This window comes from Myodes glareolus, chromosome 2 (assembly GCF_982192425.1).
Source record: "Myodes glareolus chromosome 2, mMyoGla1.1, whole genome shotgun sequence".
Classification (NCBI taxonomy): domain Eukaryota; kingdom Metazoa; phylum Chordata; class Mammalia; order Rodentia; family Cricetidae; genus Myodes; species Myodes glareolus.
Window position 1 is genome coordinate 100,262,670 of NC_142027.1, and position 23,640 is coordinate 100,286,309.

General features: G+C 44.2%; 1 protein-coding gene across 1 annotated transcript; it reads right to left on the bottom strand.

Annotated features, from left to right (window-relative positions):
• Positions 1-19,578: 19,578 nt before the first annotated feature.
• On the bottom strand, positions 19,579-22,370 carry LOC125402149 (uncharacterized). The gene is made up of 5 exons (XM_048436704.3): positions 22,178-22,370; positions 21,826-22,007; positions 21,047-21,094; positions 20,456-20,637; positions 19,579-20,193 (listed from the first exon to the last, which is right to left on the bottom strand). The coding sequence occupies exons 1-5, from the start codon at positions 22,310-22,312 to the stop codon at positions 19,871-19,873; spliced, it is 870 nt and encodes a 289-aa protein (XP_048292661.3). The 5' UTR covers positions 22,313-22,370; the 3' UTR covers positions 19,579-19,870.
• Between the last annotated feature and the right edge of the window lie 1,270 nt (positions 22,371-23,640).

Sequence of the window (23,640 nt, forward strand, 5' to 3'; positions counted from 1 at the left end):
GATGCCATGCACTCTGCAACAGGTGTTTCCTTGCTCAGCTTTTCGTCGCCATAACAAATCAAAGATAAACAACGGCAGAGATGGCAGAGTAGTTAGGACCATTGACCGCTCTTGCAGAGGTCCTGAATTCAGTTCCCAACATTCATGTTGAGTTGAGACTTACGAACAACCCTAACTCCAGCTCAAGAGGATCTGATGCCCTCTTCTGGCCTCTGTTGGCACCTGCACTGGTGTGCACATACACACATACCATATAAGTGCAGATGCCAGTGAAGAGTAGGAAAGGTTTTGGATCTCTTGGAGCTGGAGTTGCCTCTGGTTGTGAATCCTTCAACATGGGTGTTGGTAATCAAACTCAGGGCCTCTAGAAGAGCAGCAAGAACTCTTAACTGCTGAGACATCTCTCTGGTGTGGGACCGTGGTCTGTATTCTATCAATCATATTTTAAATAAACACTGATTGGCCAATAGCCAGGCAGGAAGTATAGGGGGGGGACAACCAGGCGGAAAGTAGAGGCGGGTCAGTGAGAACAGGAGAATTCTGGGAAGAAGGAAGTTTTTTTTTTCTGCAGTTAGGATCCCGCCACAGAACAAGTAAGATGTGACTACCTCGCTGAAGAAGGTACTGATCCATGTGGCTAACACAGGTAAGAATAATGGGCTAATATAAGTTGTACGAGTTAATAAGAAGCCTGAGATACTGGGCCAATCAGTTTATAACTAATATAGACCTCTGTGTGATTTCTTTGGTACTTAACGACTGCGGGAACTGGGCAGGACAAAAACTCAGACAACATCTCTCCAGTACTGCACTCTCCCTTCCCAATTTAGAGAGTGTGCAGTATGTGTCCAGACTGGCTGTCAATTCTCAGTCCTGCCTTAGCTGTCTCAGTGCTAGAATAACAGATATGCCACCACACTCAGTCTGATTCTGACCTTTTAAAAATGATTAAGACGCCATATTCCCTTCTCTGCTTGGGTCCCTGATTCACAGACCTTTGGTTTACAGGCTGAGGCCAAACCATGAGTCTTTTTTCTTTTCCTATGATGAACTTTCCACTATACTGAATCAATATTCCAGCAACTTGTCTTTTCAAGATCTCTGGTTGGTTTCAACAGGGTGACTTGGTGTCCTGGGGTATGACAAGTCTAACTGCCCTGGCAGAGTGGACATGCAGGCCTGGAGCCATGCTAAATGAAACAAACCCAGCATTCTAAGTTCCAGTTGACCCCTCCAACTTACCATAGGATTTAGAGTCATTCCATCCTTCCTTCTCTAACATTTCCAGTAGAGGACAACGTGGTAGTGTCATTTGTGAGAAGAAAAGGACACAGTTTCACGATGCCATATGCAGGAGCCTGATGAGTAACACTAGGCTTTTAGGGACCTAGACTTGGGGTAAACCAGAATTTGTGGCTTCTATGCTGAAAAGAATTTCAGTGTCAGCCAGTTTATGATAGTCGAGAGCAAAAAAAAAGGTAGATACAAGTATAAAGCATGAATTTACAAGTCTTTACTATGGGGATTCAAAGGGAAAATACAGATTCACCAAATACAGGCCAAGGTGGAAGCTGCCATGTTCCGCTATTCTGCCCAGGGGAGATGTGAACAACCACACAAGCTTGTTTCTGCTCTGACCTCCCAAGAGAATGAGAGAGCTCACCCACAGAACCCATGTCCTAAGACTGGTACCCCAGAAACTATTTGCAGAAATGAATTCTCATAACACTTCTCCCCTTTGTCTAAATGAGAAGGTTCTAAACCTAATACAAAACTATAAATAATAAGAACAGATATCAAGTATTGTTCAGGAGAAAGAAAGGGTAATAATGCACCAAAATAAAACCACAACCAATAAGAACAACATCAAGCAAGAAACATACATACCAAATGTCCAGGCTACGATAATTGGCAAATAACAGAGATCATTCCAATAGCTGTTTTATCCTGAAGAATCTAAGTCTTATATTCTTCTCTAGGGCTGGGATTAAAGGTGTGCACCACCGTCATTAAAGGTATCACCCAGTTTCTATGCCAACTAGTGTGGCTACTGGGATTAAAGGCGTGCGTTACCATAATCTGGTCTGTAAGGCTAACCAGTGGGACTGTTTAATCTTCGATCTTCAGGCAGTCTTTATTTATTAAAATACATTTGAAATGTATATCCTTTGGCAGATATGATCCAGGAGATGGAGTCCAGAAACAGTCTGCTTCACACTACCAGGTTGTCAAGAGCCTACCATCTCAGTTAACTTCGTAATTTACTAACATATTGGTGAAAATATGCTCTTCCATGTAATTAGATGTGGTGATTAGATGCTCAGGAGTTTGCTCTGTAAGTACCACCAAGTGCTAAGGAGCCTGAAAGAAAAGAAGAAAGTTTCGGTTTGAGGTGTTGGTAGAAAGAGACAGTTTGAACACTTCCTTAACTCCCGGGGCTATTGATTTAGAACAAGCATTAGGTGCCCAGAGGGACATGGGAGAAAAGGTGTTTATAGGAGCCATTAATGAACCCAGAGGGGAGATTGAATTATTTCTCTAATAACATGGTCCATTTTTCTGTGATCTTTAAAAATTTTTTATTGATATTTCTTGAGCTCTATATTTTTCTCTGCTCCCCTCCCTGCCTCTCCCCTCCCCTTTCAACCCTCCCCCAAGGTCCCCATGCTCCCAATTTACTCAGGAGATCTTGTCTTTTTCTACTTTCAACTTCCCATGTAGATTAGATCTGTGTAAGTCTCTCTTAGTGTCCTCATTGTTGTCTAAGGTCTCTGGGATTGTGGTTTGAAGGCTGGCTTTCTTTGCTTTATGTTTAAACCACCTATGAGTGAGTACATGTGATAATTGTCTTTCTGTGTCTGGCTTACTTCACTCAAAATAATGTTTTATACCTCCATCCATTTTTTGGCAAAATTCAATATGCCGTTATTTTTTCTGCTGTGTAATACTCCATTGTGTAAATGTACCACATTTTCCTTATCCATTCTTCAGCTGAGGGGCATTTAGTTTGTTTTCAGGTTCTGGCTATGACAAACAAAGCTGCTATGAACATAGCTGAGCTCATGTCCTTGTGGCACGGTTGAGCATCCTTTGGATATATACCCCAAAGTGGTATTACTGGGTCTTAAGGAAGGTTGTTTCCTAATTTTCTGAGAAATCACTACACTGACATCCAGAGGGGCTGTACCAGCTTGCATTCCCACCAGCAATGCAGAAGTGTTCCCTTTTCCCCACAACCTCTCCAGCATAAGTTGCCATCAGTGTTTTTGATTTTGGCCATTCTTACAGGTGTAAGATGGAATCTCAGAGTTGTTTTGATTTGCATCTATCTGATGACTAAGGATGTTGAACATTTCCTTAAGTGTCTTTCAGCCATTTTAGATTCCTCTGTTGAGAGTTCTCTGTTTAGGTCTGTACTCCATTTTTTTTATTGGATTATGTGTTCTTTTTGTGTTCAATTTCTTGGGTTCTTGGTATATTTTGGAGATCAGACCTCTGTCTGATGTGGGGGGTTAGTGAAGATCTTTTCCCATTCTGTAGGTTGTCATTTTGTCTTGTTGACTGTGTCCCTTGTTTTACAGACACTTTTCAGTTTCAGGAGGTTCCATTTATTAATTGTTTCTCTCAGTGTCTGTGCTGCTGAGGTTCTATTTAGGAAGTGATTCCCTGTGCCAATGTGTTCAAGTGTACTTCCCACTTTCTCTTCTGTGAGGTTCAGTGTGGCTGGCTTTATGTTGAGGTCTTTGAACCATTTGGACTTGAGTTTTGTGCATGGTGATAGATATGTGTCTATTTTCATTCTTCTACATGTTGATACCCAGTTATGGCAGCACCACTTGTTAAATATGCTTTCTTTTTTCCATTTGGTATTTTTTGCTTCTTTGTCAAAAATCAGGTGTTCGAAGATGTGTGGATTGATATCTGGGTCTTCTATTCGGTTCCATTGGTCCTCCTGTCTGTTCTTATGCCAATACCAGGCTGTTTTCGGTACTATAGCTCTGTAGCAGAGTTTGAAGTCAGGGATTGTGATGCCTCCAGAAATTCTTTTATTGTACAGGATTGTTTTGGTTATCCTGGGTTTTTTGCTTTTCCGTATGAAGTTGAGTACTGATCTTTCGAGGTCTTTGAAGAATTTTGCTGAGATTTTGGTGAGCATTGCATTGAAACTGTAGATTGCTTTTGGTAAGATTGCCATTTTTACTAGGTTAATTCTTCCTACCCAAGAGCACGGGAGATCTTTCCACTTTCTGGTGTCTTCTTCAATTTCTTTCTTCAAAGATTTAAAGTTCTTGTGATACAAGTCTTCCACTTGTTTGGTTAGAGTTACTCCGAGATATTTTATGCTATTTGTGGCTATTGTGAAAGGTGTTGATTCTCTGATTTCTTCCCCAGCCCTTTTATCTGTGTACAGGAGGGCTACTGATTTTTTTTTTTGAGTTCATCTTGCTACATTGATGAAAGTGTTTATGAGTTGTAGAAGTTTGTTTGTAGAATTTTTGGGATCTCTTATGTAAACTATCATATCATCAACAAACTGTGAGAATTTGACTTCTTCTTTTCCAGTTAGTATTCCCTTGATCTCCCTCTGGTGTCTTATTCCTCTAGCACTGTAGCTATATTTGCTGCAGCCAGCGCAGCCTGGATAGCCAAGACTGGCGATGGGGGGGGTGTGTGCCAGGATTGAGACACAGAGGCTTCTTTTCAGGAGGAAGAACAGCAACCTTTATTTTGCCCAGCAACCTTTTATACCTCTACTCCTTCTGTGGAGATCCACTAGCCAGAAAGAATACAAACATCCTTGTCAATTACAGACCACAAAGAAGTTCTCCGGCCGATCAGGGGGAGTGAGGGCAGCTGGATCACAACAATATTGAGGAGTGAACCTGGGTCCTCCGAAGGAATAGGCAAGAACCAGAGATCTCAGCGTGACCAGCCGCAAGTCTGGGACCTCAGAGGGAGTAGGCCTGAGCCAGGTCCTCTGTGGGTTTAGGCATTAGTCTGGGACATCAAAGAAAATAGGCAGGAACCTGGAACCCCTGCAGGTCTGAGCCTGAGTCTGGGATCTCTGAGGAAGTAAGCAGGTTCTCTGCGGGTTTGGGCTCACCTGAGCCTGGGACCACCGAGGCAGTAGACCGGAACCAGAAACCTTTCCAGGTCCAACTTCTGTAGGAGGGAATCCAGACCAGGATTTAAAGATACAGGTCAAAGCCGGTAACCTAGTCCAAATTTGCCCTGAGGCAAGGAACTCTACCTTGAGCAACAAATTCCACTGGAGTGAAACTGAAGGAGATCTGTTTTGTTACCATATGTGGTCAATTTTTGAGAAGGTTCCATGAGGTGCTGAGAAGAAGGTATATTCTTTTCTGTTTGGATGGGATATTCTATAGATGTCTGTTAAGTCCATTTGAGTCATAACATCTGTTAGTTCTCTTCTTTTTCTGTTCATGTTTTGTCTGACTGACCTGTCCAGTGGTGATAGGGGAGGTTGAAGTCTCCCACTATAGTGTGTGGGGTTAATGTATGGTTTAAACTTTAGAAGTGTTTCTTTCACATATGAGGGTGCCCTTGTATTTGGAGCATAAATGTTCAGTATTGAAATTTTCTCTTGATGGATTTTTCCTGTGACTAATATGAAATGACTTTCTTTGTCTCTTTTGACTGATTTTAGCTTGAAGTCTATTTTGTTAGATATTAGGATAGCTATTCCCACTTGTTTCTTAGGACCATTTGATTGGTATATTTTTTCCCAACCCTTTACTCTGAGATGATGTCTGTCTTTGAGGTTGAGATGTATTTCTTGTATGCAGAAGAAGGATAGATTCTGTTTTCATATCCAATTTGTTACCCTGTGCCTTTTTATAGGTGAGTTGAGTCCATTTACATTAAGGAAGGAGTCACGAGCTGTTGGGTTTCAGCTCAAGGTTCTTTTGCGAGTAGTACTATGAGGTCTCAGTGCCCTTCTCCTCAGGGATTGATGAGTAACCAGACCAAGCAAGAGAATTGTCTTTATAATGATTCTTTACTAGCAACTTTAATATCCAATGCATTAATGGGGTTTATAATCTTAATAGGCATGGAGGATTGATGATGGGCAACACAGAGGCAATTCAATATCATAATTATCAATCCTACTAATTCTAATATGTAAAACCACTTCATAACCTCAGTTCAGCTTATCAATTATTCATGAAGCACTTCTTAACCTTAATGCAACTTACCAATTAACATTTTCTAATACTTATACCAAACATTAAACATTTGTATTAAAATGTAACATTAAGGGGCATGCTTGTTGGGGTTTATGTCCTGCCCAGTTCCCCATGGCCGGCAAGCCCCAAAGAAAATCACACAGAGATCTCCATAAGTTATAAAACTGGCCCATTAGTTCAGGCTACTTATTAGCTCTTGTAGCTTATATTAACCCATTACTCTTATCTATGTTAGCCACATGGCTTGGTACCTTTTTTGGTGGGGCAGCTCACATCTTGCTTCTTCAGTGATCTGCGCAGGACTGGAGGAATGGGCTTTCTCCTTCCTAGAATTCTCCTGTTCTCATCTCTCCACCTCTACTTCCTGTCTGGTTGGCCTGCCTATACTTCCTGCCTGGCCAATCAGCGTTTATTTAAAACACGATTGACAGAATACAGACAATTCTCCCGCATTAAAATATCGATTTCCCTTAACATTTCATGTTCTAATATTAATACTAATGTTTCAATAACTTTTTAACAACTCACACTCTAAACACATGTTACAAAGTGCCCTACTTAAATAATCCTGCTAACACACACACACACACACACACACACACACACACACACACACACATTATATGACCTGATCTGTTCTGTCTGTCAAGGACTGAAAGGGACTGCTAGGTTTCTTCCGATTGGAAGTCCAACTGCACTGGGGGCTTGATCACAAAGCTCAACTCTTGACCCCATAGTTCTTTGTGGTCTGGCAATGGTCTTCTCTCAGGAGATAAGGTGTTTGATGTCCTGCTCTCAGGCTGGTACCAAGTGCTGGATCAACTCTTGACCACGTAGTCTGTGGTCTGGTACTAGTCTTATCTTGGAATGCAGGGCCTTTGGACTCTGCTTTTGGGTGACAGAGTCTCGGGAGACAAGGCTTTAACTCTCTGCTCTCGGGATAGCAAAGCATTCTGTCTGCTCTTAGAAAAGCAGGGCATTGGAGGATACTCTCAACAGCATGCCTGGGCCATCGTGAAAGTGAGATGACTGTCTTACTTATATTAGTAAACAACTTGTTTACTTGACTTCCGATAGCCAGATGTCCTAGGCTATTGATATTGACAAGGCACAGAGGGGTGAGGTCCCTTTTGTGTCCATGTTTTTGGTAAACATGTTTACTCCAAGTCAGTATTGACCGGGTACAGAAGGGTGAGGCCCCTCTTGTGTCTTACTGGAAAACATGTTTACCTCAAAATGGCAAGGGTGTTTTTCCTACGTGTTTTTCTTAACCTTTCCTCTTAGTAATTTTCCACACCACACACAAGAAGAAATGCTTTTACACTACACCAAATTGCATTCATTCTTATTCTATAAATTTCCTGCTCTATCTACACTACAGAGTTCCCTCTTATTTATTCATTCAGAGGGATCTGTTTCCATGCTCATTACAGAAGGGATATTAATGACCAGTGGTTGTTATCTCCTGTTAATTTAGTTTTCATCATTGGTGATGTTAATTTGTACATTTTTTTTCTTCTTTGGGACTTGCTGTTATGAGATCCTCAATTGTCTGTGTTTTTGTTGATGTAGCCATCTTCCTTGGGTTTGAATTTTCCTTCTAGTATTTTTTGTAGGGCTGGGTTTGTGGCTAGGTATTGGTGAAATCTAGATTTGTCATGGAATATCTTGTTTTATCCTTCTATGGTGATTGACAGTTTTGCTGGGTATAGTAGTCTGGGCTGGCATCTGTGGTCTCTTAATATCTGCATAATGCTTGACCATGACCTTCTGACTTTCATTGTCTTCACTGAGAAGTCAGGTGTAATTCTGATAGGTCTCACCTTTATATGTTACTTGGCTTTTTTCCTTTGCAGTTCTTAATATTCTTTCTTTACTCTGTATGTTTAGTGTTTTGATTATTATGTGGCGAGAGGACTTTTTTTGGATCCAGTCTATTTGGTGTTCTGTAAGCTTCTTGTATCTTCACAGGCATATCTTTCTTTAGGTAGTGAAAGTTTTCTTCTATGATTTTGTTAAATAAATTTTCTGTGCCTTTGAGTTAAACTTCTCTTTCTTCTATACCTATTATTCTAAGGTTTGGCCTTTTTATGATGTCCCATATGTCCTGGATATTTTGGGTTAAGCTTTTGCTAGATTTAATGTTTTCTTTAACTGATGAGTCTATTTCCTCTATTGTATCTTCAGCACTTGAGATTCTCTCTTCCATCTCTCGTATTCTGCTGTTCATGCTTGCATTTGTGGTTCCTGATCTTTTTCTCATGATTTCTGTTTCTATAATTCCTTTGGCTTGTGTTTTCTTTACTGTTTCTATTTCAGTTTTCAAGTCCTGAATAGTTTCTTTCATATGTTTTATTTCTTTTTCTTGGTTTTCTTTAAGTGATTTCCTGATGTCTTCCAGTTTTTTGTTTGTCTTTTCCTCAATTTCTTTAAGGGAATTTCTCATTTCATCTTTAAGAGTTTCAAACATTCTCTTGAAGTTATTTTTTTAGGTCATTTTCTTCTGGTTCATCTATATTTGGTTGTTCAGGTCTTGCTGTTGTAGGGTCTTCAGGTTTTACTGGTGTTGTGTTGCTCTTTGTGGTGTAGCATGTGATCTTACCTTTCTACTCATCTTTTCCTCTAACAGGTGTGGTTGGGGCTGTCTGAGATTCTGTTGAATAATCTTCTAGGTGCCAGTGAATCCAAAGCTCAGATGGTTTTCCTCGTGGTACAGTCAGTGTCACAGTTCTAGTTACCCCATTGGTTACTCGGTGTTCTTGGAGATAGGTCAGTACTCCTGTGCTTTGCTCTGCTCCCTTGCAGTTTGCTGTGTCAGGCCTATTTGGCCTAGGTTGCCAGCTTTGCCCTGTTTCCATAAGTCCTGGTCTGGATACCCTCCTGCAGAAGTCCCTGGCTTGGAGTTGGACCTGTTGTGGTGGAGATCGCTGACTCTGGTCACTGTCTCAGTCCTGATACACCAGTGTCCCAGGACTGGATTGACTCCGAGAACTGGGTTTGCTCTTGGCTTATGCTCCTGGTGGAGCTTGTTCACTCTCTGCCCTAGGTAGCTGGTTCTGTCCCACTCTGGTTCTGGTGGAGATGGCTGACTCTGGGTCAGGTTGCTGGGTCAATCCTCATCCGCCAGTGTCCCAGGATTGATTTGCCCCTGGCTTCTGCTCCGGTAGAGCTTGTTTCCTCAGGCCCTTTCTGTCCTAGGTAGCTCATTCAGAGTCACTCCTGTGGAATTTGTTGCCCAAGGTGGAGGTTCTTGCCTCTGGACAAATGTGGCCTAGGTTACCAGCTTCGACCTGTATCTGTAAATCCTGGTCTGGATTCCCTTCTGCAGAAGTCTGTGAGTTGGAGTTGGACCTGGAAAGGTTTCTGGTTCCAGTTTACTGCTTTGGAGGTCTTAGGCTTGGGTGTGCCTGGACCTGTGGAGGACCTGCTTACTCCCTCAGAGGTCCCAGACTTGGGCTCGGATCCACAGAGGTTCCAGGTTCCTGCCTATTTTCTTTGATGTCCCTGACCAATGCTCAGGCCTACTCCCTCTGAGGATTCAGACTCACACCTGGACTGCTGAGACGTCTGGTTCCTGCCTATTCCCTCAGAGGTCCCAGGTTCACTCGTATTTAATTTCTTATTCTGTCTATGTGATAGAAATATCCAGTACAATATAATATTTTCCCTCTGCATCAAGATCTCTGAGGGGGATTCCCTAGAGGGTACTGTAACCAGGATGCAGTTAAGCTTTGGATCCACATAATCCACATCTGCTTCACGTATTTTCTTTTCCACCAGAGTAAATTCTTCTTCAGCTTCAGCTGATAATAGGTCCCCCAGGAATAGATTGGTCCTGCCAGGAGCAATTATGTCTCATGCCAACAGAATCCTAAGTTATTTAAATGCCATATTCTACAGTTCTTTGAAGTATTTGAAGATTGCCTATCTGTCTGAAATATAACTCTGTACATCTAGAAATCCTAACTAACATGACTACAGTGTTCGATTATTACAGGTGACTATTAGTCTGTAATTCTTAACTATACATTGCATTTTAAAATTATTTAATATTGTGCCGCACAAGCATAATACCTTAAACAAGAGCAGAAATACATATACACAGTGTAGCAAATCAACCTTAAATTTGTGACAATATACCAAAGTTCTTACCAATATAAAGTATTCATCTCTATATATCATACCCCCATTATTTGTTTGTTTACTTTTAGAAATTGGCTATGACCATTTACCACTTATAACCAACCCTTTTAAAATGAAAACAGACATTTATAAGCAATCATTTTGGAAATTTGGGTGTCGTTTTTTCCAAACTGCTTCTTGCTGCTTGCTGTGTGAAATATTTTTAGGGATTCGTGGAGACCTTTCTGGGGGTCTTGTTCCATCAAACCACATTAGCCTGTAAGGAATCCACAGCTTCTCATATTCTGTGGAAACAAAAGCAGAACCTCTTTTACAAAGTAACATATCCTTATACTCAAATTTTGAAGTCAAGATACCTTTAAAACATACATGTTGGTTTAGCTTAGTAGTTCCCGGGATCAAATGTCTCTCTGCAGTCAAAAAATTTAAAGAAAACACAATAGTATACATAATCCAGACTCTCTGTGTGTGTTCCATCTTTATGTGGCTTATTTTTCTTTTCCCCTTTAATCCATGACTGTATGTACTCTTTTATATTATTTTACTGTTCTATTAACTGTCTATACTCTTTTTCCTCTCTCTCCCAAGCTTATGTACCTTTTAAAAACACACTATGACCTGTTCAGAGGTTTATTTTTGTCTGAATCTCTCTTTATTGCATATCTTTAATAATTTTTTTTGACCAGGAGCACACTTTAAAATGCTAATTGGCATGGCTAGGACTAAGGCTGCTTTGCCTTTTGACTCCATCCAGTCCAACATGGCAGAGGTATGTTCACCATGAGTCATGCTCACCACCCCAGCTCCAGGGACGCAGTGGGTCTATGTTGCTATTAAGCAACTTGTAGCATTCTGCTCACAAACCCCGTTTAAATGTTCCATAACAGGACCTCCCAAAAGAGCCAAAGCTGTTCCATGATGCCAACACAAACCAGGAAGTTAGCTTTTAAAGAAGCCACACTGCTACTTGCAGCCAGCAAACAGATCTTACCTGAAAAAATACAGCTACCAAGAAGCTGCGCTTGGCTTGCATTTTTGTGGATCTAGAAGCCCTCTTTTTTTCCTTAAGTTTTTTTTTAGGTCTTTTGTGGATCCATGCCCCAGATGGTGGGTGCCAATTTGTTGGCATACGAAAGAATTCTACAATAGTCCAGAATGGAGTATAACATAGGTTTATCTATCTGGGATGAAACTCATAGAAAGAGTAGTGATCGGCAGTCCTCTTCATTTGCTGGGAGCTGGAACCAAATGCAGCCAAGAGACCCAGGCACACTTTTTATCTGCATTTATAGTATATGAGACCATGTCCATAGTGGGCTGGTATCTCAAAGGCTATTGGCTGAATGAGTTCCCAAGGCAATTATAGATTGTGGGAACTGTACATGAATTATTTCCAATGGCTTTTGCATAAAATATTGACTGAGGTTTCTGTCCCACCAGGTCCCACAATCCGTTTAGTCCCAAATAAACACACAGAGGTCTACATTAATTATAAACTGATTGGCCTAGTAGCTCAGACTTCTTATTAACTCTTACATCTTATATTAGCCCATGATTTTTGTCTACGTTAGCCACGTGCCTTGGTACCTTATTTGGCGAGGTAGTCACATCTTGCTTATTCTGTAGCTGGATCATGACTTATAGCTATCAATTTCAATGGAATGAATTGTTTCAAATGACCTCTCACTTCTGCTCATTCCCATAAGTTTCTCATTCTTGGCTCTGTTATCAAACCATTTTTAAGGATATGATATGAATTACCAAACTAATAGCAACTATGGTTAAGAATGTATATGTCCCAGGTAGGTACATATTTCTTCTAAAATCCCATCCATAGTAGAAATGAAAAGGTTTTAAAATTCCTGGATAGTGTTATTATCTGCTATTGGCATGGGAGTAGTTTACAAATTGCAAAAATTTTAATTAATTAATTAGTTTTTTAGTTTAAAATGTAAAACTATCCAGTACTTCACCTCAAATAAAATTTTTGGGAGATCATCCTTATGTCCTAGGCTCTTAACTAATCAAGCAGGAGAGGTAAGGGTGCATATTAGTTTGTTGGGTGATTTTAAACTGCAATAACAATGTTTGGCCAGCAGATGTCGCAACTGCACCACCAAAGCTGATCCTGGAACTGTGGCTCCAATATGACTCACCCACGGATCCTGTAGTTTTGGTCTGACTAGCTTTGAAGTGACTGACCTGTAAATTCTAAACAAAACTCAAACAAACCAAACCGAGCAGGTTCTTGTTCGAGAAAGGAACAAGGAGCAGCCCACACGTGCAGGTGCTGAAGGGCTGCAAGTTGCTGGTAGGCAGGCAGAGCAGGCCAGCCACGCAGCGGTACACACCCTCTAACCAAAAGTGTCTTAAGGGAGGAAAGGATTTATTCGTCTTAGGAGGAATAAATACATAAATCAAAGTGACTTAGGTACCAGTCCATCGCTGAGTGAAGTCAAGGCAGGAATCTGAAGGTGAATCTGCTTGCTGTCCCACACAGCGTTACTTCCATCAAAGGAACTCACGTCACAAACAATTACAGCAGGGCTCGTAGAGAAAGCTGCTTACTACCTGCCTTGCTGGCCGCCTTATACCCAGCTAGCTTTCTTATAGAGTTCATTTCCATCTGCCTGAGAATGGTACCTCCCAAAGTGGGCGGAGTTCCTACACCAGTTAACAATCAAGGGAGTCCCTGACAGACAGACCCACAGGCCCATCTGAGCTAGGCCAATTCCTCATGGAGGGTCTCCCCTCAGGTATCTGTGACAGGTGGGCAGTTTAATCTACCCAGGCCGATGCACTGTATTGTGTTGTGTGACACCGTTTTAGAGAACTCTTTGCTGCCAGCAACCATGATTCTTTCCCTATAAAACGCAGAAGCTGTCATCGATCTCTTAAGCAGAACCTCTGAATGTCAGGAAAAGGGGTCAGAAATGGGTTGTAAATTTCCTGGGCTTCCAATCCCACACTTCCTGGGTCCTCAAGCTTAATAATACGTGTAGGCAGCCAGGCAGGTCAGGGTGGCCTCCCTCACCAGTTGTTTTCATTTCTATAAATCTTGTGTCAATTTTAGTTAAGCTGTGCATCTTTTCCCTGAGGTCTCAGAAGACAGACAAGAAAAACCTCATATACATCTCAGAACCCACTGGGCATTTTGATTTTCACTGCCATTGGTCTCTGGAGCCTGATCTTGGGTCTCACCATCTCTTCATTAACCCTTCGTGCACTCAGACCTTTTGTTCTCGCTGGCTGTGTGAAGCCCACGGCCTCTGTCTAGTCTTTTAATCTGAGTGTCCACAGGCCAGTGCAGGGGCAAGTCATCTATTGCTCAAAACAGCGCTCATGATGGAGAAGATTCCGCCAGAAGAGTTTTTTTTTTTTTTTCTGGGTATGATGGTGCACACCCGTAATCCTACCATTTAAAGCAGTGGTTCTCAACCTTCCTGATGCTGTGATCCTTTAATTCAGTCAAGCTGTTGCAAACCCAGCCATAATAGTACTTTGGTTGACGTTTCGTAACTCTAATTTTGGCATTGTTATGAATCTTAACGTATGCTTTCTGATGTTCTTAAGTGACCCCCGGGGAAAGAACCGTTCAATCCAAACAGGGTCCCGACCCACAGGTTGAGATCCAGGGTGGGAGCAGGCGTATGACATCACGAGTCCCCCTCCATCCCTCTACTCTTAGTTTTCATTGAGCCACACCCTCTCACGGAATGCAGTGCTCACTGGCTGACAAAACTGGGGGGGCCGGTGAGCTCTGGGGCCCTGCTGTCTCCTAGGGTGCCGGAGTCTCCTTTCCTCTTGCTGTGGTAGAATGCTGAGTTCAGAAAAGTAGGCATTTATTTCACCTGCAGGTTTCAGTCCTTCATGGAGGGAAGTCAGGGCAGACACGCAGGCAGGAACCTGGGGGCAGGGACTGAAGTGGAGGCCATGGAACAACACTGCTGATGGGCTTGATCCCCATGGCTTGCTCGGCTTGACTTCTTATGCCACCCCAAATACCAGTGCAGGGCGGCACTGCCCACAGTGAGCTGAACCTTCCCACAAAGGGCATTAATTGAGAAAATGCTCCACAGATTTGCCTACAGGCCAGGCTGATAGAGGCATATTCTCAACCAATGTTTCTCTTCCCTATTGGTCCTACCTTGTATCAAGCTGAAAACAACAAAAACAAAACACAACACATTTGGTATCAACTGTATATGACCGTATCATTTTTTATGTGAACGCTGGAGATCCAAACTTGGGTCCCTGCACTTTCTCAGCAGGTGGCATACTGACAGCCATCTCCCTATGCCCGATCTGTATTGCTTTGTGCGTACTTTGAAACTGCCTAGGGACATTGACAAAACATTCCCACTGCTGTCCATAGACATCACATGGGATATGCAGACTGAGTCCCGTCTCACCTATTTAAAGAGTTATGGTCCTTTAACTCACGAATCTGGCATTTCTACATCTCTTGGCTTTCCTTAGTTTGGTTTTTTTTTTTTTTTTTACTACCTCTTATAATTTCTTACCTATTGTTTACATTTCTTTCAGTATTTCTGGAGAGAACACTAGGTACACTGCGGAGAGCCAGGGACAGGACAGTAACAGGATCGATGGCTGTTTGAATGACAGCATTACTCACTTTCCTGCTGATGTGCTATCGAGCCGATGCTCTTACCTGGAGTCCACCCTGTGCATGGCTGGTGTGCAGCTGTGTGGCGAGTTCATTTTCTGTGATGTGTGTTAGTGTTTCCTTTGTGGCTTTGTTGAATTAACTTACTAGCTCTAATACTGGTCTGTGGATTCTTCTTGAATCTTTGCACACATCGATAATGGACTAGTCCACTTTCCCCATGTGTAGGGATGACAGCCAACCACTGCTGACATCACTTCTGGCTGCTGTCCCCTCTTTGTTCTCTGTGATGGACAGGCCTCCCTTGTTCATCTGGAAAGCCTGTCCCCAGCCTGCAGCCCGGGTGGGGTCTCTCTCAAGCTGTCTAATGCAGTCCTGATCTCCAGTCCCCAGAACCATTGCATACCTAACTCTGGTGACTAGATAACATGAGCAAGTCACTTTTTTGTTTTTACGAGATAGGGTTTCTCTATGTAGCCTTGGCTGACCTGAAACTCTCCATGTAGACCAGGCTGGCCTCAGACTCACAGAGATCCACCTGCATGTGCCTTCCAAGTACTGGGTTCAAAGGCATGCACACTATTGCCTGGCTAACAGCTCACTTCTTGATGAGACATGGACTAACCTGACGTATATAACCTTTTCCAAATGCCTAGTGATGTGGTATGTGTGGGGGTCCTCCTTCATCAGAGCCCAAATGACCTGCCCCACACCCTGAAAGGGCCACTGACACCACTCAATGTCCTCTAACTGGTAAGTGGCAGCTCACATGCCTAGCATGCGGATTGCAGTCTGTTGTGATCCGGCTGCCCTCTGACCAACAGCGGAACTTCCTTGTACTCGTAACTGACAAGGATGTTTGTGTTCTTTCTGGCCGGTGGTTTTCCGCGGAAGCTTCCCAGTACATGATGCCCTGATCTTGACCTCTGGCTGCTCAGCATGTCTCCGGCCAGCTGCTTAAAGGTATAAAAGGCTTTAGCTCAGGGAAAAATAAAGGTTGATGTTCTTCCACCTGAAAAGAAGTCTCCGTGTTTCAATCTCAGCAAACACACACACACACACACACACACACGCACCGCCAGTCTCAGCATCCAAGCTGTGCTGGCTCAGCAACAGTGAGCTATTTTTGATGGTGCTTTCTACGTTGTGTCCTGTGGAAGGTTGTCTATGCACAGTGAACAGTGAGACTGCATTTGATCCATTCGCACAGACAAACGTGTAAAACGTCCGTGGGCTCAGCTGCGTCACTGGCTCATCACCCTGGAATTGTGGAAAAGCCTTGCAATTCTCTATGACAGCCACCTGTTTGAACCTGTTCACTGGGGTGTGACAGTGTCACACGGTGTGGTGAGTGTGTGTGCACAGCTCTGGGCTCAGGGTTGGTGAGAATGATGAGCACCATGACAGTTAAGCTGACCTCTTCCTTCGCTGCATGGCCCTGCTGACCAGCTTGGCAGAGCAGAAGCCCATGGAGGAGGCGCTGTGCTCAAGCCCCACTATATCAGAGTTCAGCATCTGTGTCCCTAAGTGATGCTGAGCACAGTCATCTAGTCCGTGCCACTGTTGGCACTTGCCCACTTTCTGCCCCACAAACTGCTTGTTTTTCCTTGCTCCTAAGATGGCCTGCAAGGGTCTCCTTCCATGACCCACATGTTTGGCTCATAGCTGCCATCCACAGCTAGACATGAAGAGATTGTACTACATAAGGAATAAACATGAGGCCCCTGAACCATACAGTTTAAAATGACTAAACAATAAATTTTATTAAAATTAAAACTTAACACAGCAATAAAAAATAAAAATAATTAAACAAAATTAAAGGCAATATTAATGAGGCAAAGAGTAATCAACATGAATTAAACAAAATTAAAGGTGATATTAACAATGAAGACAGCAATAAGAAAGATCTGATGGAAGCAGATACAAGATCCACAGCGCAGCACTGGGCCGAGCTTCTGGAAACCAGGCCAGAAGAGGGGGAAGTGATAATACGAGCAAAGGAGTTAAGACCATGATGAGGAAACTCACAGAAACAGCTGACCTGAGCTAGCGATAGTGAGAGTTTACTGCCTCTGGATTAACAGTGGGGGAACCTGTGAAAAACCAAACTAGGCCCCCTGAGTGTGGTGGACAGTTGTGAGTGTGGTGCCCAGATTACAACCCACAGAGAGAGACCACCAGAGAGACCCAGACTGTAATAAGCAAGGTTTAATCAGCATAATACAAACACGTTTGGAACCTCTGTCTCCAAATGACCCCATTATAGCGAGGTAGAGAGAGGCTGTCCTGTTCTGCTGCAACCGGCCTCTCAGTCACTAGCTCTACCCCCTGCCTTCTGAAGAGGCATCCCTCTGACCTCAGCCTGGTGCACAATGACTTTGCCACCTGTTGTGATCCAGCTGCCCTCACTCCCCCTGACCCGCAGTGGGTCTCCACAGAAGGAGTAGAGGTATAAAAGGTTGCTGGGCAAAATAAAGGTTGCTGTTCTTCCACCTGAAAAGCCCCCTTGTCTCAATCCCGGCATGCCCCGCCAGTCTCAGCTATCCAGGCTGCTCTATCCCAGGTGCCATTGCTCCCTGGCCTTGGAGCCCCACAGGCCCCACCCAGATCCTCTGCCACATTGCATTTCCCGCAGTCTCAAGGCTTAGTTCTCAGCACTCAGGCAGTGTGTTCCCTGCCATCAGACCTGGCTCAGGGCTAGGGATACAGACCCTAGATGGGTTGCTGTCAAGTCACCTGCATTTTCACATTTAAGTTTTGTCCCATTTTTTTTTCTGTCCTCGTCAGTCCAGTCTTAAACATAATATACAGGAGACAACAGTTTCCTGAACTCCAGGGGATCACCATCCACCCAATGTAGGGGCTCCTAAAGACATTCCAAGTCAAAGCCATGAACTCCCTACTCTCTCAGTCCTCAGTTCCTTTTGGGCGCTCCCCAAGATTTTGGCTCTCTCCTCTCCATCCCTGAAGGCTGAGGGAGAGAGGCTGGGGCTCCATAGGGGCTCTAGGATACTCGAGGATAGAAGTCAAGAGAGAAAGAAAACAAAGTAACAATTGCCATAACATCACACAAAGAGACTGACAAATTTCAGGAATGAGACATATAGTGACATTTTTTCCCAAGGCGGGAGAAACTCAAACAGCTGTCTCTGAGGTAGATGCAAATGACCATCTACTGACGTGGGACTGGGAGAATTCCCATCCTTGTCTACTGACGTGAGACTGGGAGAATTCCCATCCCTGTCTGGAAATGACCCGGGGCCAAGAAGGCCCCTGTCTGGAAATGATCCATCACTGTCTGGAAATGGAGCACAAGGCATCCCTAGTTTCTCCAGGGTCTCTCTGTACAAGCACATCCACTTCAGAGAACATCTGTCAATACCAAAATCCCAAATCGGTGGACAGGTACAACACCAAAGCAGCCATAGTCAGACAGACAAGACAAAATGACAGAGACAGAGGCAAGAGACGAAAGACCAAGAGCGCTCTCTTACCGGTAGATGCTAATAAACCTCCAGACATTCATCATCCTGGTGGAATCTCTGGGGTTCTCGGCAAACACACCAAATGTTGTGCCCAGATTATGACACCCAGAGAGAGAGAGAGAGAGAGAGAGAGAGAGAGAGAGAGACCACCAAAAAGGCTCATACTGTAATACGCAAGGTTTAATCAGCATAATACAAACACGTTTGGAACCCCTGTCTCCAAATGACTCCCTTGCAGCAAGGTAGAGAGAGGAGTTGCATCTCCTCTGTGGGGTAAACTTTTAAAGGCATAACTGCAAAGAGGTTTTTGGAAGCTGCTTTGGCATGGGTGCAAGGACTTTTGCGCCCTCCCATTTTGCTAAGTCAGCTTTTTCCTTGTTCTTAGAACAAGGCCACTGTTCCAGAGTTAGGCCATCTTTATCAGCCTGTACCAGGTGGCTGGCTGGGCTGAGCTACGTGACGTTGTGCTTGGAATCTCCTGAGTGGGAGAGGGGAATGCCACTATCTTCCTGGGAAAATATTCTGCTAGGAAATTTCTTCTCGCCCCTTTGAGAATAAGGGTTGAGGGTCCTACGAGTGAGGATTGGGCAGTCTGTGGGGTCACTGGTAGTGGGACCTGGATTTATCCTTAGTGCTCATATTGGCATCTTGGAGCATATTCCCTTTGAGGGATACCTAGGTCAGCCTAGATATGGGGGAAGGACCTTAGTCCTGCCTCAAAGTGATGTTCCAGACTTTGTTGACTCCCCATGGGAATCCTTACCCTCTCTGAGGAGTGGGTGGGGGTGGGTTGAGGGAAAGATTTGGGCAGAGAGTGAGAATGGAGATAACTATGCAAAATGAGAAAAGACTGTATTTAAAAAAGAATTTAACAAAATTAAAGGAGAGATTAACAACAGAACAATAATAAAGATTTAAACAAAATTAAAGGTGATATTGACAATGAAAACAACCATAAAAAAGAAACAGAATAAAAGGAGATGTTTTCTCTAAAGAGGGAAAGGACAGCTTATATGGGGAGCTGGTTCTGGGTGGAACTCAGCAGGTTATTTCTAGTACCTATGAAATTACCGGGCACGAAAATGGATCGCAAGACACACGACGGAACCTACTTTAAGAGTTTATTGAGAGAGAGAGAGAGACACACGTGCGCAGCCCTGAGGAAGTTGGTGCAGGAAGAGAGTGTGGAGTGGGCGTGTCCAGCTTTTAAAGGCTGCCTAGCGCGTGTGCACAGGTGCTTATGTAGCTGTGGCATACGGAGATCACATGACCACACTGCACATAGATCACACAGAGCTTGAGGTCCTGGGTGGCTATGTCAGTTGCCTGATGGTTTGATGGCACATGTGTGGCCCTGGAAACCGGAAGTGTCGGCACTTGAGGTGATGGAAGTGACAAACACCTAACTAAATGTCAACATCAGGAAGAGGGGAAACAGGTTCTGGGTCGCCTAATTGCACTGCAGCCGCTGGAAATGAGTGCCTGGCAGTGGGGGCATCTGCAGCCACATTGAGTGTATAGGATGATGCAGGCAGAGGCTGATCTAAATTCAGAAGCTGTACTGGTCCAGCTTCTGGCACAATTGGTCCCCAAACTGCAGCATTCTCTAGGGGTTTCGGATCTCCCCGTGGCCCTGCCGCAGAAGCTGGTCTCAGAGGCAGCGTCTTTTGCATTCCTGAGGCATCTAGCACTGGGGCTTCTGGTGTTGTTGCCCTGATGATGCCACAATCTAAGACAGAAAGAGATGGGCCACTAGTGGAGGTGTCCTAGAAGTTTCTAGGATGGGACGAACTTCCCAGAGATGGCCTTGCTGGTCACACCAGGTCTGTTCAAGTCAGAAAATCCCCAGCCCCCTTTCTCCACAACAGGACATCTCACCCGACAAGTGTCCAACTCTGGCTCCAGGTCAGGGCATCTGGAGAATTCCCTGGTGCAACCCATCACCGAAACCACCTCCTGCCTTTCCAGGCACCTACCCCAGGCCTCCTCACCTAGTGTGGACTCCTGCTCCTCCAGCATTGATAGGAGCTCCTCCGTTTGCATAGCAACCTCTGTGGACGGTGCATTCAACCTTATGTAATCCACCAGCCTCTTCACGGTGGCCATGTCCGGATAGTCACAAAAGTCCTGGGGGTGTTTTCTGAGCCACAAGGACAGAAACCACAATATAGCACTGCAAGGAGGAGCAGGTTGGCGGGAAGTAGAGTCAGAAGCAAGGCCTTTCATCACCAGCACAGCACTGGTCCCTCAGATGAGGAAAATGCTGAGCAGCCCACTTGTTGCTAGGCATGGTGGTCAGGAGTGAGGGGCTGTATGGAGAGGGCTCCAGATATTTTCTGTACCTTAGAGGACCAACTGGGCAAACTGGGCTGAGCTGTGGTGGGGATGAATTCCCCTAGGGCCCTTGAAGTTTCATCCATCCCTATGTTCCTCAGAACCAAAGGGATCATTGGAGATCTCTGTTTTTCTCCACTTACACATTGAAGTCTCTGATACCATCCTCTACGGGGATCAACACTAGCCACCAAACATCCCACTCCACAGATGGGTTCTTACCTCCCTTTTCACCCAAGCACACTCACGTCTTTTTTTCCTGATCCGCCACACAGTCAGGACGGAAAGATCCATACCTATGGCATTTTATGAGGGTGTCATTAAGTTCATGTGTCCCCAACCCACCAAGAGATCTGGAGGGAGCTACTTGAATCTGATGTAGGAAGAGAAGCTGGGAAAGGGACGAGGGTGCTAAGGGCTCTTTCCACTGTTCTGACTTCAGTGCTGAGGGTCTAGGAATGAGCCTCTGGTCACAGCTATTCCTAGGAATATCACAGCTATTCAAGGATCTCCACGCAATAGGTGAAACCTAAGCTGCTCCCTGCTAGACTTCTTGGTTTCTAGGTTTCCCTGCTATGGCTTCTTGGGTGCCCCTTGGGACTCTTGCTTGGTGTCATTCATTCCATCAAACCTAGACAGTGTCTAGAACCTTTGATACCAATGGGGAAAAGGCTCAGCTCAAGGCATAAGAAAGGAGAGTTGCTGTGCCAGCGTGGAGACTGGCAGGGGTAGGGGGTGAGGGGTGACGGGTGGGGGAGTGGGGGTGCCGGGATTGAGACACGGAGGCTTCTTTTCAGGTGGAAGAACAGCAACCTTTATTTTGCCCTGAGCTAAAGTCTTTTATACCTCTACCGCTTCAGTGGAAAACCACGGGCCAGAAAGAACACAAACATCCTTGTCAATTACAGACCATAAGGAAGTTCCGCGGCCTGTCGGGGGAGTGAGGGCAGCTAGATCACAACAAGTAACACCGTCCTAAAACCAAACCCGAAGGCTTGAGAGCCTGTACGTGTGTATAGCCACTCACATTTCAATTATTAGGTCCATCACTTCCCAGGTGGTAGAAAATTTTTGGTAGATGGCCAAAAATATATATATGCACGAGGTGTCCTGTTGTTTGAAGGCTCTTGGTAAACAACTAATGAATATTCCCAGATAGTCTGGGCTGTTGGTATTGAACGTGAGGGGTTTATCCAGCTCCTTTTGATTCTGAGGAAAGAACAAAGAAGGAAGGAGGTTTAAATATGAAAACTTAGAGACATTAACAACCCATTACCATGCATTGAAGAATGTTCCTCAGTGTTTTCTCAGGAACACACACCTAGTCAGGGATAAGGGGGAACCAGAAAGGTTTTCTGCCACAGTCTGGCTTGTGTTACCTTGGCTTCCATGAGGGAAAACGGCCAGAGGTGTTGAATAAATGGCCGTACCCAACATCTCAAAAGGTGGCCAAGGCCACGACTCTTGGCTTTTTGGTGACCTGAGCCACCAGAAGTCTGTACGTGGGAGAACATCCTAAATGCTCAACTGTCTCCAGTAAAGAGAGTCAATTGAGGCTGCCCCTTGCCTCTGGTGACCTGGTAACCAGGATTCCGAGTTCTACCTGGATCATGGTTAAGGAAGTGAGGTCACTTCCTGGGGCCCTCTAGCCTGAGGCTCCATTACAAAGGGTTTCTCTAGTTCTAACCAGAGCTGACAACTTCTCTCCTTTGCCTTTCCATTTGTACAATGGGACACAGTTATGTCCATGTGCTCAAGCCACACACTGAACTGGGAATCTTGGCTTCAGTCAGACCCTCAGCTTTGAGAAATCAGAAGAGATTTCAAACCATTTCTTTGATATCACATGGGTGCCAGAAAAAATAATTTCCCCTTAGGGTCTTCCCACTGTCCTGACATGCTCCCTGTAGATCATTCTAGAGTTGATTTCCTAGGATGCCATCATGTGGATATGATCACAGAAACCCTCGAGCTGGGCAACTCTATACCAGTGTCTCCAGCGATAAAGGCACAAGTAGGGACGTGCCCATGTCCTAACAGCCACACTCACAAGGTCACACAGAGAACTCATTTACAAAGCCCAGGAGCATTTCAGTATAGAAAGGGCCATGTGTAGGTGGGCTTTAGGGTTATTTAAGTTTAGGTTAGGGCTAGAGTAACAGACAGAAGCAAACTATATGCAGTCATGTTTATTTGTGCTGTTCCCTTAGGGGACCAGGCTGGACTAGTGTTGACTGCCTTTGGGCTTCCACAGGCAACTGTGTGCCTCTTCTGCATCCCCAGGTATTAGATCCCTAGAGGACAGGCCTTCACACCCCCACTTGATCTGTTTTGCACTCTTGCGGTTAGTTGAAAACAGGAACAAAAACAGAAACAACCTGTTGTTTTCAGCAATGTTTCTAAGGATGTTTACCCCTAAGCCACTGAGTTATGGTGATGAGCTTCCTGCTTTTGCTGGCTTGGCCTCCCCTGCTGAGGGCTATATGTACTGTGTGAGAAAGTGGAATAAAGGCTTGTCTGCAGAACCTGAAGTTGTGTTGTGTGTTAATCCTGACGTCCCTTGCTCAGAAGAACGACAGTTGCCGTACTGGTGTGGCACCCAGGTATTGCTATCTGGGTTCTGGTTTACACCATGTCAACACCTTCGCCAACATTCCTTACTCCAAGGAAAAAGTACGCAGTTACTTTAAGACTTTGGTAAAAGTTTCTGTATCTTTATTCTTTGATTACCGGTTTAAAATTCTACAAAAAATTTCAATGAAAACAAAACAGCTCATTGGTTTCAAAAATAAAAAAAAATAAAGTTCATTCATATTTAAGTTTCAGGCTTGTTGAAGGAAAA